The 12,534-nt window shown below is 32.7% G+C and overlaps 1 protein-coding gene across 7 annotated transcripts in view; it reads right to left on the reverse strand.

The window, feature by feature from the left end:
* Positions 1-12,534, reverse strand: part of LOC115445632 (organic cation transporter protein) — a 36,044-nt gene that overhangs the window by 2,277 nt on the left and 21,233 nt on the right. For 3 of the 7 annotated variants that reach the window (XM_030171975.2, XM_030171980.2, XM_030171979.2), the window contains 2 exons: positions 7,040-7,151; positions 3,061-5,466 (listed from right to left, as the gene is read on the reverse strand). In XM_030171975.2, the coding sequence (XP_030027835.2) occupies positions 3,966-5,466; positions 7,040-7,151 (1,613 nt within the window). In that variant the 3' untranslated portion in view covers positions 3,061-3,965. The other 4 variants (XM_030171974.2, XM_030171982.2, XM_030171976.2 and 1 more) reach the window with 2 other exon arrangements.

A 12,534-nucleotide genomic window follows, 5' to 3' on the forward strand; every position in this document is an offset into this window, starting at 1 on the left:
GTCGGTTTATCTGTAATGCGTGCCAAAGCTTTCCTAGAGGTATTATACTACCTAATCTATAAAAATATTATATTATATTATTATTGGTATTTATATTATTATAAAGTAAATCTTACTAAATAAAATTTTGAAAGTTTTGATTATGAAGATAGGGATCATTGTACCGAAATGATACGAGCTAGTTTTCTGTGTGGAACAAACTTATGCATATGAATAGGACGGGGCGTAGATAAAAGTTAGATATAAATTTCCAATAATTTATCACTTTTCACAGAATTCGTGCTCTTTCTGAACTTTCATATGCAACTAAACAATGCATTCTTTGGTTTGGTAAAGTTCACAGAGACTGCGAGGAAAATGAACTGCTACGTATGTATAAATACTATAACCTCGCTAGTTATATTTAAATTGTATACAAATATCTTTTATTCTTCCCATCTAATGAAAGTTATTGGTATCTTATCTTACTTGTCCTATCTTTTCTTAATAATATTGTAAATTAGGTGTTGCTCGCTTGCTTCGCCTGCGATAACATTATTTTACATTATAAAACAATTTATGACGCCAGCACCATCTATTTTTTAAAAAATACCTAAAATTTTACACACGGGTAAAGTCCTAGATTAAACATAGGATTTCGGGTTCTCCGAGTAATTTAGCCCCATGGGAAATAATGTAATTTATAAATCTGAGTATTTAAGTAGATGACGCAGGTGTAGTATAGTTTGCGCTATGAATCGCTACAGTTTTTGAGGGACTTTATAGCGTTTTGTCATAATAACACCTAGTACCCACACTAACATCTAGTGTTTAATAAAACCTAATTCTCAATTTTACGCTGTTTATGCTGTAAAAGTTAGTTAGTTTACTGCGCTAAATTATCTTTGACGTGATAATGTTGGAGTTTCCGCAATACATCGAAATAGTAAGTGTACCAACCTAGCTATGTTTTAAGCCATTGAACTCTTATTTGAACAACAAAATAGAAAATAGAGTTTTTGTTGTTTTATCATTCACTCTACCATCAGTGATTGGCCTATGCCTCCACGTACAATATGTAAGTAGGTATAAATTACTAATTATTATAAGTAGGTCCTATTTTCAAAAAAAAGAAGAAGCTAAATATGATTTAACTAGATTGCTTATTGTAGGTACATTTTTAAGAGTTAGCTGTATCAACGGGGTTTTCTCACTACGTTTATATTCAAAATTACCTAAATTCAATAGATTTTGTTCCAAATTAGGTGCTATTTACTAGAATCAAAACATCAAACCGTCAGAAGGTTATTCGCAAGCAACATCAAGTTATAGCTTACTAGATACAATATAAAAACATCGAGTATTACAAATTACACGAATTAGGTTGTCCATTCGAAGTTGTAAATTTAATATTATTCTCCATAAGGATGAATAATTTATCTACTCGGTTGTCGAAGTATGTACATAAGTGTCTAATTTTGTGGGTTAGATAAATATTTTACAAGATAAGAAATGAAACGAAAAGTCACAGTTATAAGTTTATTTATTAAAAGTATATACCACTCTAATACTAATTTAATTTGCTGGAAATAATATCAATTGATAAAAATTGGTTATAGTGATATTATAACAAATTGATAAGTAAAGCATGCTTCGTTTTGATTCGACATAAATGCTAATTTTTGAATAGTCTAGTATACAGTCAACAATAATTTAAAAATTAGTTTATAGATGTAAATAATCGATTTTAATAAATGTTGCCATTAAATTTTACGTAAAAGTCAATAAATGCGAGTGCTAAGTGTTCGTTGATTTGGCAAGATGACTAAATTAATAACGTTAATGACTTAGTTATATTTTTAATCACTACAAAAATAATAAATGTACTTAGGTACATTAATAAATATAACGTAGTTACACAGCAAAACGTAGAATCAACCTCCGTTCTGCCGTCACATGTTTAACAATCTTTTACATCTAATATCTTATTCTATACTTATATTAAAAAAACAATATTCCTCAATAGTGACCTCATATTCAACTTAGAAAAAACTTAGCAGATTAAATAACACGCGCACTGGTAAAATTGTAGTGCCAAAAATAAAATGACTCAAAATTATATTGCTCTGGCTTAATTTTAAATGCTTGTATGAAAACTTTATAAACAACAATTTCATAGGTTTTATTTATAATAAAAATAGTTTTTCCATACTACCAACTAGTATGGAAAAACTATTTTTATTATAATATTAATAAATATTATTATCAAGTCTAAAACTGTTTAATTTGTTTTAATTTACTTAAATTCCAGCCTCTACTTTAAATTTAACACTTACTCGTAAGTTTATATTTTTATAAATTTTGATGAATGCTGCATAGAGATGCAGATACATGTAGAGGACATAGCAGCATTTAATAAAAAAAAAACATACAAATATACACATAAATTATTAAACCACACATTACCTATTCTTCGGAATATTGCAACGAAATAGATAAAAAATTAAATCTACAGTGTATGGCACTGAACAATGGGCCGAATTGTAAGCAAAGCATATTCGTATCTACATTAGACTACACTTAAGGGTAGTAGCCGTGATCAATATACTAGATATATACTATGTATTAGTATGTGAACAGTTGAAATAATAGGTACATTCATCGGTTGCTGTATAATGCAATAATTGAATACCTACTCTTAATCTGGTTTATGCTGCGATTAGTGCACGTTGCTAACTGAGCATGTGACCGCTACGTGTATCGCGTCATTCTAACCACAATTTATTTATTAATATATGTATATGCATTTACACATAGGCCGTTGTTGGTCGATACAAGCTTATCAGAGCTCAAAATGTGGTATGTTAAACAGCCCACATACAATATGTGGTATCATAATATCAATGCATTTGATAACGAGAGGTAAACATACCAACAATGTCCACTGCGGCTCATTGTTCTGTACACAAGAAATATCAACTCAATGCGTTCATGTTTAAAACAGTCTTATGGGAACGATCTGTATCAATTCGTATTATAATTTAATGGCCTCTTTGCTTATAATCCACTCTTTTAAATAAATTTCTATTAATATAACAATAAATCTAATTTATAAAGGTAAATAAAGGTTAAATAATTTAGACGGTCCCTTCTAGTTTTAGTTTACGTAGATTTTTTTTAGTTCTTTATTTTAGTGTAAAAGCATCTGTCTATTGATTATTTGAGAAATATAAAATCATCCAGTCTCAAGCAACAACAGTTCTGCAAGAACGATTTGCTTAAGTTATATTTTTGCTGACTAGATAATCTTAAGCATATAAATACGGATTAAAACTAAGTACCTACATCACTACCCTATTTACGTATAATATGACATTGTATTTGACCAGAAAAGGTGTAATATGAAACTATTTAACATTCCATTATTAACAATTTTCATACGACCAAAATGGAAAAATATGTGAATAATATCAAGATTTAAAATTAAGTAACTTAATTCGGACTTACTTTTTATATTGACTTAGTGTAAACTTCTACCTGGGATGTAAAAAGCCACTTTAATTGATTCATATTTGAAAAGACATTATTTAAAAAAAATAAGGTAAAAGGTACCTCATGTTATTTAAGTTTCTTACAAAACTTTGAATCTTTCATAATATGATTTGCCCAAGTAGTACTTTTAAACTCCCAGGAAGATAACCACTCGAGCATTTTTCTAGAGATGATTTAAGATTAAGTATGTAAACGTAATTCAAATAATAGCTTATAATAGATTATAGTTTGATCTAGGAGAATGATATTTTACTTCAATCTAAATTCAGATTGGATATTACATCGGTAGAAAAATGTACGAGAGTAGTACTCCGAATGATATGCACGGGCGCTTATGCGTTTAAAATAAAAAATCAATAGTTTAGATTTAATAAAAAAGCTTGCTCATCTCAGTTTAACGTTCGAAACACGTTTCATTGCATCAATTATTTCTATTATTCTTTCTCTTTCTTTCCTGTTGAATCAAGTGGCACCATGGCTTCCGGAATATCTGGAACACTGTCAGTCATTGGCCGACCACTACAATTAGTGAAGCATGTGTCTCCAACACCAAACTTTTCACCATCATCCATTGACTGGGGCAAACTACGACCGACCGTCTCAGGCAAGAACAATGTGGAAAATCCTGATAGCAAAGCCAAAAATCCAAAAATAATTGTTGGAATTTTGGGATTGAGGGTATCTAACAAATTGATTAGAGGCGTGAGAGCCCCAGACACGCTGGCGCACATACTTCCAAGGCCTACACCCGAACTGCGAACTACAGTCGGAAAGAGTTCTGCTGAATATTTGTAGATTATAGAATATGAGCCAGATATAAATAATTTTCCAACCATCACGATTCCAGTGGTCGAAGAAGATCCATGGGGCAGTATGACTATGACTAAACAGGCTATTCCGCCCAACAACATCATTGCACTTATAAGGGCTCTATGACCAACGCGATCCAAGAAGTATGTAATGATAACATAAGCGGGCAACTCCACTATGCCCATTAAGAATATTATAAAGAAAGGATTTCCATTTAATTTTCCAGTGTTTAAAGAAAGGCCATAATATACCACTGAATTGGTAAACCAACATGCGCAAATAATTAGCGTTTTCCTTAACATCTTTGGTGTTTTGAAGAGGTCACCCGTTCCAGCCGACTGTTCGTCCTCGAACTTGGCATTAGTTGCTTTACATAGAGACACTAACGCCGCGGTGTCTACCGGCTCCGTAACTCCGTTCATTTTAAGGGCTTTCTCAATAATAGCTACGGATTCTTTAGCACGTCCCTGCGACCAAAGCCACCTCGGGGACTCGTCCATTATTAGCCAGTGAGGAAGTAATACAGCTGCGTGCAAGGCATAAATAATTTGTAAATAGAATCTATTGTCTAGAAGATATCCCCAACCGGCGAGTAACATTATCCCAACGGCAAACATAATTTGGAATGTGACACCGCATATTGTTCTCTTGCTGGGTCCTACGATTTCCATTGTCAACACGAATCCAGCTATATAAGAGCCTGATCCAAAAATACCATAAATGAACCTAACTGCTACAAACGTGTAATAGTTAGTAGTAAAAGCGACGGCCGTGCCCAACAGAAGCTGTAGAACGCCAGACCAAACGAAAGCAGTTTTTCTTCCAAGTTTATCCGAAAGTCGACCAAAGATTAGTGAACCGGCAATAACTCCAAACATATAAGCAGTTTGTGGGGCAGCACCCATCCATCGCCTACTGCATACGAAATCCCACTCAATGCCACGAGACGACGTGTAAAATGTCGTGTCATAAACCCAAGACTGGCACTCCACTACCGTCTTATTATCTCCGAACATTCTACAATTATCTAGCTTGCCATGTTCAGTTAGCGGTATAGCCCCTAAGACCAGTGATGAATTCCATGGTTCCGTATGATTTGCACTGTCTATTCCGGGTAGAAAACATCTGAAAATCAAGAGATGTTTCTTATAATTTTTATAACACATTAATTTTATATCTAGTATGTGTGTGATGATGATGTGTGCTATTTACAAGCAGATATTTCCTTATTGTTGCAATAATTTCCTGAATATAGCCAATCATATACCCTTAAAATAATAACAATGAACTGCTATAATTCTTCATTGTGTCTCAAGGGTACCAAAAGCCGAAGTGATCCTGAACGATTCATATAGATTAATTTTCCCCAATTTGTGGTTGATTATAAATAAGTACTTTATTAAAATATTTCGACACATGGTTTCCAAGTCCCTGTTAGGTTAATGGTTTACTACGTCGATGTTACGATATAACTATGGAATGTAATATTGCAAGTATGTTAATAGTATTAGAATTAATTTCTCATGCGGAAATCGTTCGTGGATGTGAAATGTTTTAATTAGATTAATATAAATTTTAGATTTTCATAAATAATATTGAAATATATTGTAAACACTGGTAGTCTCGAACCTAACCAATGCTTTACAACTTTATTGATAAGACTGCCACCGACGAAACAATAACGAAAAAGACATGACAAAGTTTATTATACGAAGCAACAATTGCATAACCCTCCACCGAGGTTTGCAGCTCATAATACAATATGTGATACGTTACAAAAGATTGTACTTACGTTCATTATACCAAACAGAGTAGCACCGAATATAATATCACTCCCTTCTTGTACATATAGAACAAAAAAGCTGACTTCATGTCTGTGTCACCCTGGTACCCGAAACAAGCAAACTGTACACTCTCTATAACCGAAAGCAGGATATGTTATAAAGGCAAACCCATTCCTTTCACACACTCTTGCAATAGTAACAAATCTGTATCTGAAACTAGATCTTTATATTTCACACAAAAATGTATTTCTTATATGTAAATGTAGTGATTAGATTTAAAATCGCGTTAATTAGAGAGTATATCATATTTTTCAATATTTGCTCTTACTTCCCAACCAACCATGCACATGCAAGAAAACCAGTGTGTTGCACCTACGCGCGGAAATAGTAGATAAGTAATAAAAATCTTTGATATAATTATTTAACAACTATATAAGTACAGTTGAGTTCAAAAATATGTATAAAATTATATTTAATTAAGTATGATCCAACGAATGAAATTACTATGAACAAGATGCATTGGGTATCTAGTTTCGAAAACTCGCAATGTTATGATATTTTTTTTATTAAATTATCTTCGTATAGGCAGCACCAGCTGGTTAACAAAACGAGAATATTTACCTAGATGGACATTCTCAAACAAGACACCCTGCCCCTCGTAGGTACTTCATTAATTGGTTTCACACTTAAGGCATTTTATAAACGGACATCTATAACCCATTACACATTTATATAAGGACCACTCTCATTAACGAAACTTTTGTAAATTCAATCTTTAAATTATAAAATACGGTTCAGGATACGTTTTGCTGCAGCGAGTGGTATACATATACATTTATCAAAGATCTTTAAGCATCAGACGGGCACGTTTTGCGACGTTCATTGCGGCGACATATTTTGTTTTTTTTCCCTACCTATGATCGGGCACTGCAGCAACCGTCACCAGAGACAACATGTGCATGCCAGCTGTCATCGCGGCCAGGATGTGTAGTATGAACTGGAAACATTGATAGCGCCCGAAGTCCCCTGAAATATATAAAGAAAATAAATTAGCGGAATATCCGCAAGCAAATTGTTAACAGTTAAGAAATGTAAATTTATTTTAAATTTAATTACTGTCATTTAAAATGTTAGAACCAAACTGTAGTTACATTTTTCCACATAATAAATAGGTTGATTCAGTTTCAGTAGTACCACAGTTTAATATATTTATACTTTACCTACACATGTATAATTCTTTTGTAATGAAAGTTAAATAGAAAGATATTTAACATTAAGTAACTAACTATCTTACTTGTTTGGCGACCTATGAAATAAAAAAATAAAAATGTGTCGAATAACAAATATATTCAAAAAATATACCATAGTTTAAGAATTATTAAAGGTATTTTTAAATTTTCTTTAAACATTTTTCTCTTACCAATAATCGTTTTTACAAGTCAGTTTTAATCTAATCAATTTGTCGTCTCTTTCACCTTGCGTGAAATAAATCAATTCAAAGTCAATGAGAAAAAAACTGTAATTAAGGTGATTACCATATCTTTAATTAGTTATTAACTTGTTTCATAAAACCGTCACCTAAGGTATCTACCGTAACAAAATGTATATGCTTTATATCTATAAAGCTATCTAGCTTCAAGCTCTAGTTTTTCGATTAACTTTAATTGCCCTAAGGTTTTATTTAAGCACTAATATTTTGATTTAAGATTTAATAGTCCTTAAGGGTGTGATTGATACATTCTCGTCAATTAATAATGTTTATGCGTTGGTCATTGTATACAATAGAGTACCTAAACGCTATCGACGTTGGCCTCCCGTGACCTGCGAACTCCACCGCTCAGTACTTGTCGCGACCGACTCACGCCCCCTACATATAACGTCTTTTCACGTGATGAATATCTATAATTGTTCAATGTTTTAACAATTAATCACATAATATTAATATTGACAGTGCGGCTTATGATTATTGCATTTTATTGCTGAAGTTGACGTGAAGCATATTTCCTTGAACGTTCGAATTAGTTATTCTATGTTTGTGTTCAATGATTCAATGAAACATTTTGGGTAAGCACTCGAAGCTCAGGCACCTTCAAGTACCTATAAGATCTGCTAGGGCATTTTAAAAAGCCAAATCAAGTATTCTTTTACCTCTGCCTTAATTCAAAAGCCCTAATATTGTGTATCGTTTAGTCAAACTAGACTGATGTCGACCACCGTTTATAAAATTAAATTTTATTATTTCCACAAATAATCGAGGAATAGTTGTTTTTATTGAGTTATTTCCTGTCAATATGTGTATTGATAAGAGCCGACATCCCATTGAGGAGTAAAAAGGACCACTGAGATATATATTACTGGTTCGAACAGCTAACTGTAATTATAACAAATTGTTCGCCTTAATTCATCGTTAACTAATTGTGAGGAAACCAACATGCCTGAAAATTATCCGTTAAATTTTCACGGTTATGTATGTGATGTTTGCCAAACTGTATTTGTTTAGAATAACGCACGACTTCCTTGGTATTAGAAAACAGCCATTCTACGTAGCGGAACAGTACTACTAATACAAACTATTTTATGGTTTTTATACTTAAGCTTCGAGCTTTCGTGCGCCGATTGCGTAGGTGTGTGGCCTGCGTGATACGACTCCGCTCAGAGGTCCTGAGTTCGAATTCCACATAGGACAAAGTTATATTGAATTTTTCTGCTCACTATCAGCCCGGAGTCAAAAATTTTTACCCGATAAGACGATAGGCGTCAGAAAACACTTAGCGAAAGTGCCCTGGTTGCACCTCTGCCTACCGCTTCGGAGATAAGGGCGTGATGTAAGTATGTATGTTTTTAAGCTTAGAGTAAATTTTAAGATAAACATGAACTTTATGTTAAAGTTAATTCACGTGTACTTAAATCTGTAAGTACTTAATTGATGTCGCTAATATAAGATCGTCTTGAAACACTGATAGTATTTGTTTTGTGTTTGATAGCTGAAAGTTGTTTGCACATTATTGAGAGTGGAAAATTAGAAATGGTTAAATAATTACTCAATGTAAAATTTTACACGTTGATAGCAGCTACTAGGTTTAATTGGTTAACTTGTTAGTACGCATATTGAGTGTAAACGACAACATATTTATTATCTTTCTTTATCATAAAATACAGTGACATAACGTGGGTTCTTGTCGCCCGCAGGAGACCCAAAATTAGCCCTTAAAAGTAATCGGGCTAGAGCAAAAAAGAGTTATTTCAACAAAAAATAACAGTCACACTCCCTCCCTTTGCTTTCTCCTTTAACGACTGGTACATGCAACAAAAAGGTAAAATGTTTAAAGTGCCGGGGATCGAGCACCCCATCCCCTCTCCACACTAGGTTAAGCCTGTATCTTGAGACGTTATTACAGGTGTTTGTATACAGTGATATTGACACCTAATCTCCAGTAGTACGACGGTAATTATAAATTAATCAAAGTGGGTAGGGAAGTATATAAATGTATAGATATCCAAAAATAGTAAATTAAGCCTGGAACTAAAATTTATAAATTTCTAATTATTATTAAAATTTAAGACTATTACTGGCTATTTTTTGAATCCATAATATGCGTGGTTCATAGTTTTAAATTTCTAGCTGTCTATTGACGCCCTCGTTAGCATAACTATTAGCTTTTGGTCACTCGCGTGGTAAGTTCTGTAATAACTTTCTTGCTTGATTTTAAGGGTGGCTTTTTTTTTACTTTTCTGAATTAAACTCTAACTTCATTATTCACATTAATCACATTTTTACGAGCGTCCAAACGAGTTTTCACTACCATACTAGATCGCACTTTAAAAACCAGATTATTTTTAAATGACCTTGTCCGTGTTACGTCTATTATTTATTTTGTTAACCTTGAATCATTAATGTCGTTATTGAATAATTAATCGATATGACAACAAAGCTTGTTTATATAACAGTTACCGCCCTTGTTTAGACACAGGATAAGTTACCAATATAAGTTATCGATCAGTCAGTCTGGTCACATGATCAAATTCAAACAACAGCTGCCAGAACGTCTAGAAACATCAAATTATTAGCAGTTTTAAACAAAATATTTATATAAAATTATTAATTATCATTAAAAATTATTCACTTCCCGACTTACAAGGACTTGTTAATAATGGTGTAGACAAGTAAGACGGGCCACGCGTCACTCAACAATAATTATTGACACAGATGGAGACCCCGATAGTGTCCAATACGACCGATAACAATGTCACTGATAAACGTTTTATGAAGGTTTTATAGTTCATTACTAACGAATGCCCGGGTACAGTGATTTTTATGCCCACGTTATATTATGTTACGTGAGAATCAACGTGTATGCTTATGAATGTCTATCGATGATGTTGAGTATTATGTCGGTAATACAATTGATACTAAGACGTAGACTCTATCGTATTGACGTTGCCGAATGGCGATGTCGCTATTTTCTCTGACAATTTTCGACACACGTATGTCAACGTATTAATAAAAAACATATGACTTCCATTCTTTGTCAGGATTTTACGCGATCTTTAACTCAAACTTCAGAACTAACGATATTCCATTAAGGAGTATGCAGGGCTCTCTGTGCACGGTCTACTCCCTAAAAATTTATTGGAATTTTATATTATTGTCAAAATTTATCGATATATGCCATCACCTATAGTACTATGTCCCCGGGCGGAATCTGCCCACTTCGGATTTTGCTCTTCTGCACAACTCAGTTTGAGTTGCATGTTATAGCCTTCTCTAAAACTGTCATGCTAAAGACAAAGAATATACTTAATATGTAGAGCCGATCACGGACATATGCGGTACGTCTTCATAAATAATGTATTAAATAAAGTACTTAATTTTAGTTTTGGCAATTATAACTAAATATTTAAAATTGTAATGGGTCCCGTTAATCATTTTTTTGCAATTAGTGATCTACTTAATTCAGAACACGTAAAAGCAATACGTGAATGGAATAAAAAAAATAACAAAAATGGTATTTCCCACAATCCAGCATAAAGAACAAAAAGGTTTGTCGTAACGCAATCTCGTCACGTCTCACATACTTGCATGTTCATACCAGTTGCAAACGACTAATTAACGCAACTAGCGCAAACGCGAACAATAAGTCTGTAGACTGTACCTAATAGTAAAAGACAGGGCGATTACCTACAGAATATCATGTACGCTAATCAACAAACCTAGATGTTTCCAATGCACTAGTGCATAGACGATAACTTTTATAAATAACAGTACTAAAATTAGTACAACGGAATGTTTTGTTTTTTGTAATTGGGTCATTGTCCTATAAATGCATTCACCACGCTCAGATGCTTTGTGTTATTTACATCAAAAAACAAAAATAAACTCAAGCAATGCAGACAAAACGTTGTAAATAACATGTTGTCTCAATATTAATTATTTTGTTTAACAAGTATGCCAATAGAATCGATAGATGAATTGTCTATATATTATGCATTATGTAACGTGTTTTGTATTTATTCCAATTTAACTTATTAATGAGAAAAATATATAACGCAGTTGACCGAAGAAAGACGATGTTTTTGTGATTTTTTTATGTTGTAATACAAAAACAAAATAGTTTATTTGTTATTTTGAGATGTTGCAATTTATTGTATTTTGTCTTGCACGATTTAATAAATATTTTAAAATTAGGTGGGCCTTCAAGGGTTCTGTTACCTTAGTGCTTTTAAGCACCTAATATAATTTGAAATTTTACTGGTAAACCCACTAGTTCTGGTTCGGATCTAAAAGAATTTGTAAAACCGAAATTTAAAGACTACTTTTATATGATATTAGTTAAAAAGGAACTAGGTACTGATGAGATTAAAAGAGTGTCATAATATTTCAATGCAGAAATGAAGTCATGATCGTTCGTTTTGTAGACGGCACGCCATCGTCAGCACTGTCACGAACGTCTTCCGTGACGAAAAATATAATTGAATTATTATTTCGTTAATTACCAAATAAACCACAGAGAAGTTTTGCGTCTCAGCCAGCGCTGTCACTTACCTAAGTATACGAATATTAAAGTAATAATATTATTGTAGCCGCATTATGACAACAATTTCAAAATTATTATCATTGTCAAAATCTAGAAATTAGTTTTAATAAACATGATAAAGTGTAAAAGTAGGTCCCATAAACGCTTAAACTAGTTTAAAAACAATCTGAACAATAAGGAAAGAAATCCGTAATAAATGTATGATCTAGATCTAGTTATAAATATTATCTAGTTAATGCAATGATAAACACTACTCAATGTGACAAAGAAGTTTTGGTGTAATAAAAATATGGCTTGTACATGGGTACTTTATAAGTAAGTTTTTGCTCGTAGCTCCGCCTGCATAGAGGATTTTCCCAGAAAAAAATCCCAAA

The sequence above is a fragment of the Manduca sexta genome, chromosome 19 (genome assembly GCF_014839805.1).
Source record: "Manduca sexta isolate Smith_Timp_Sample1 chromosome 19, JHU_Msex_v1.0, whole genome shotgun sequence".
In the NCBI taxonomy this organism is placed as follows: domain Eukaryota; kingdom Metazoa; phylum Arthropoda; class Insecta; order Lepidoptera; family Sphingidae; genus Manduca; species Manduca sexta.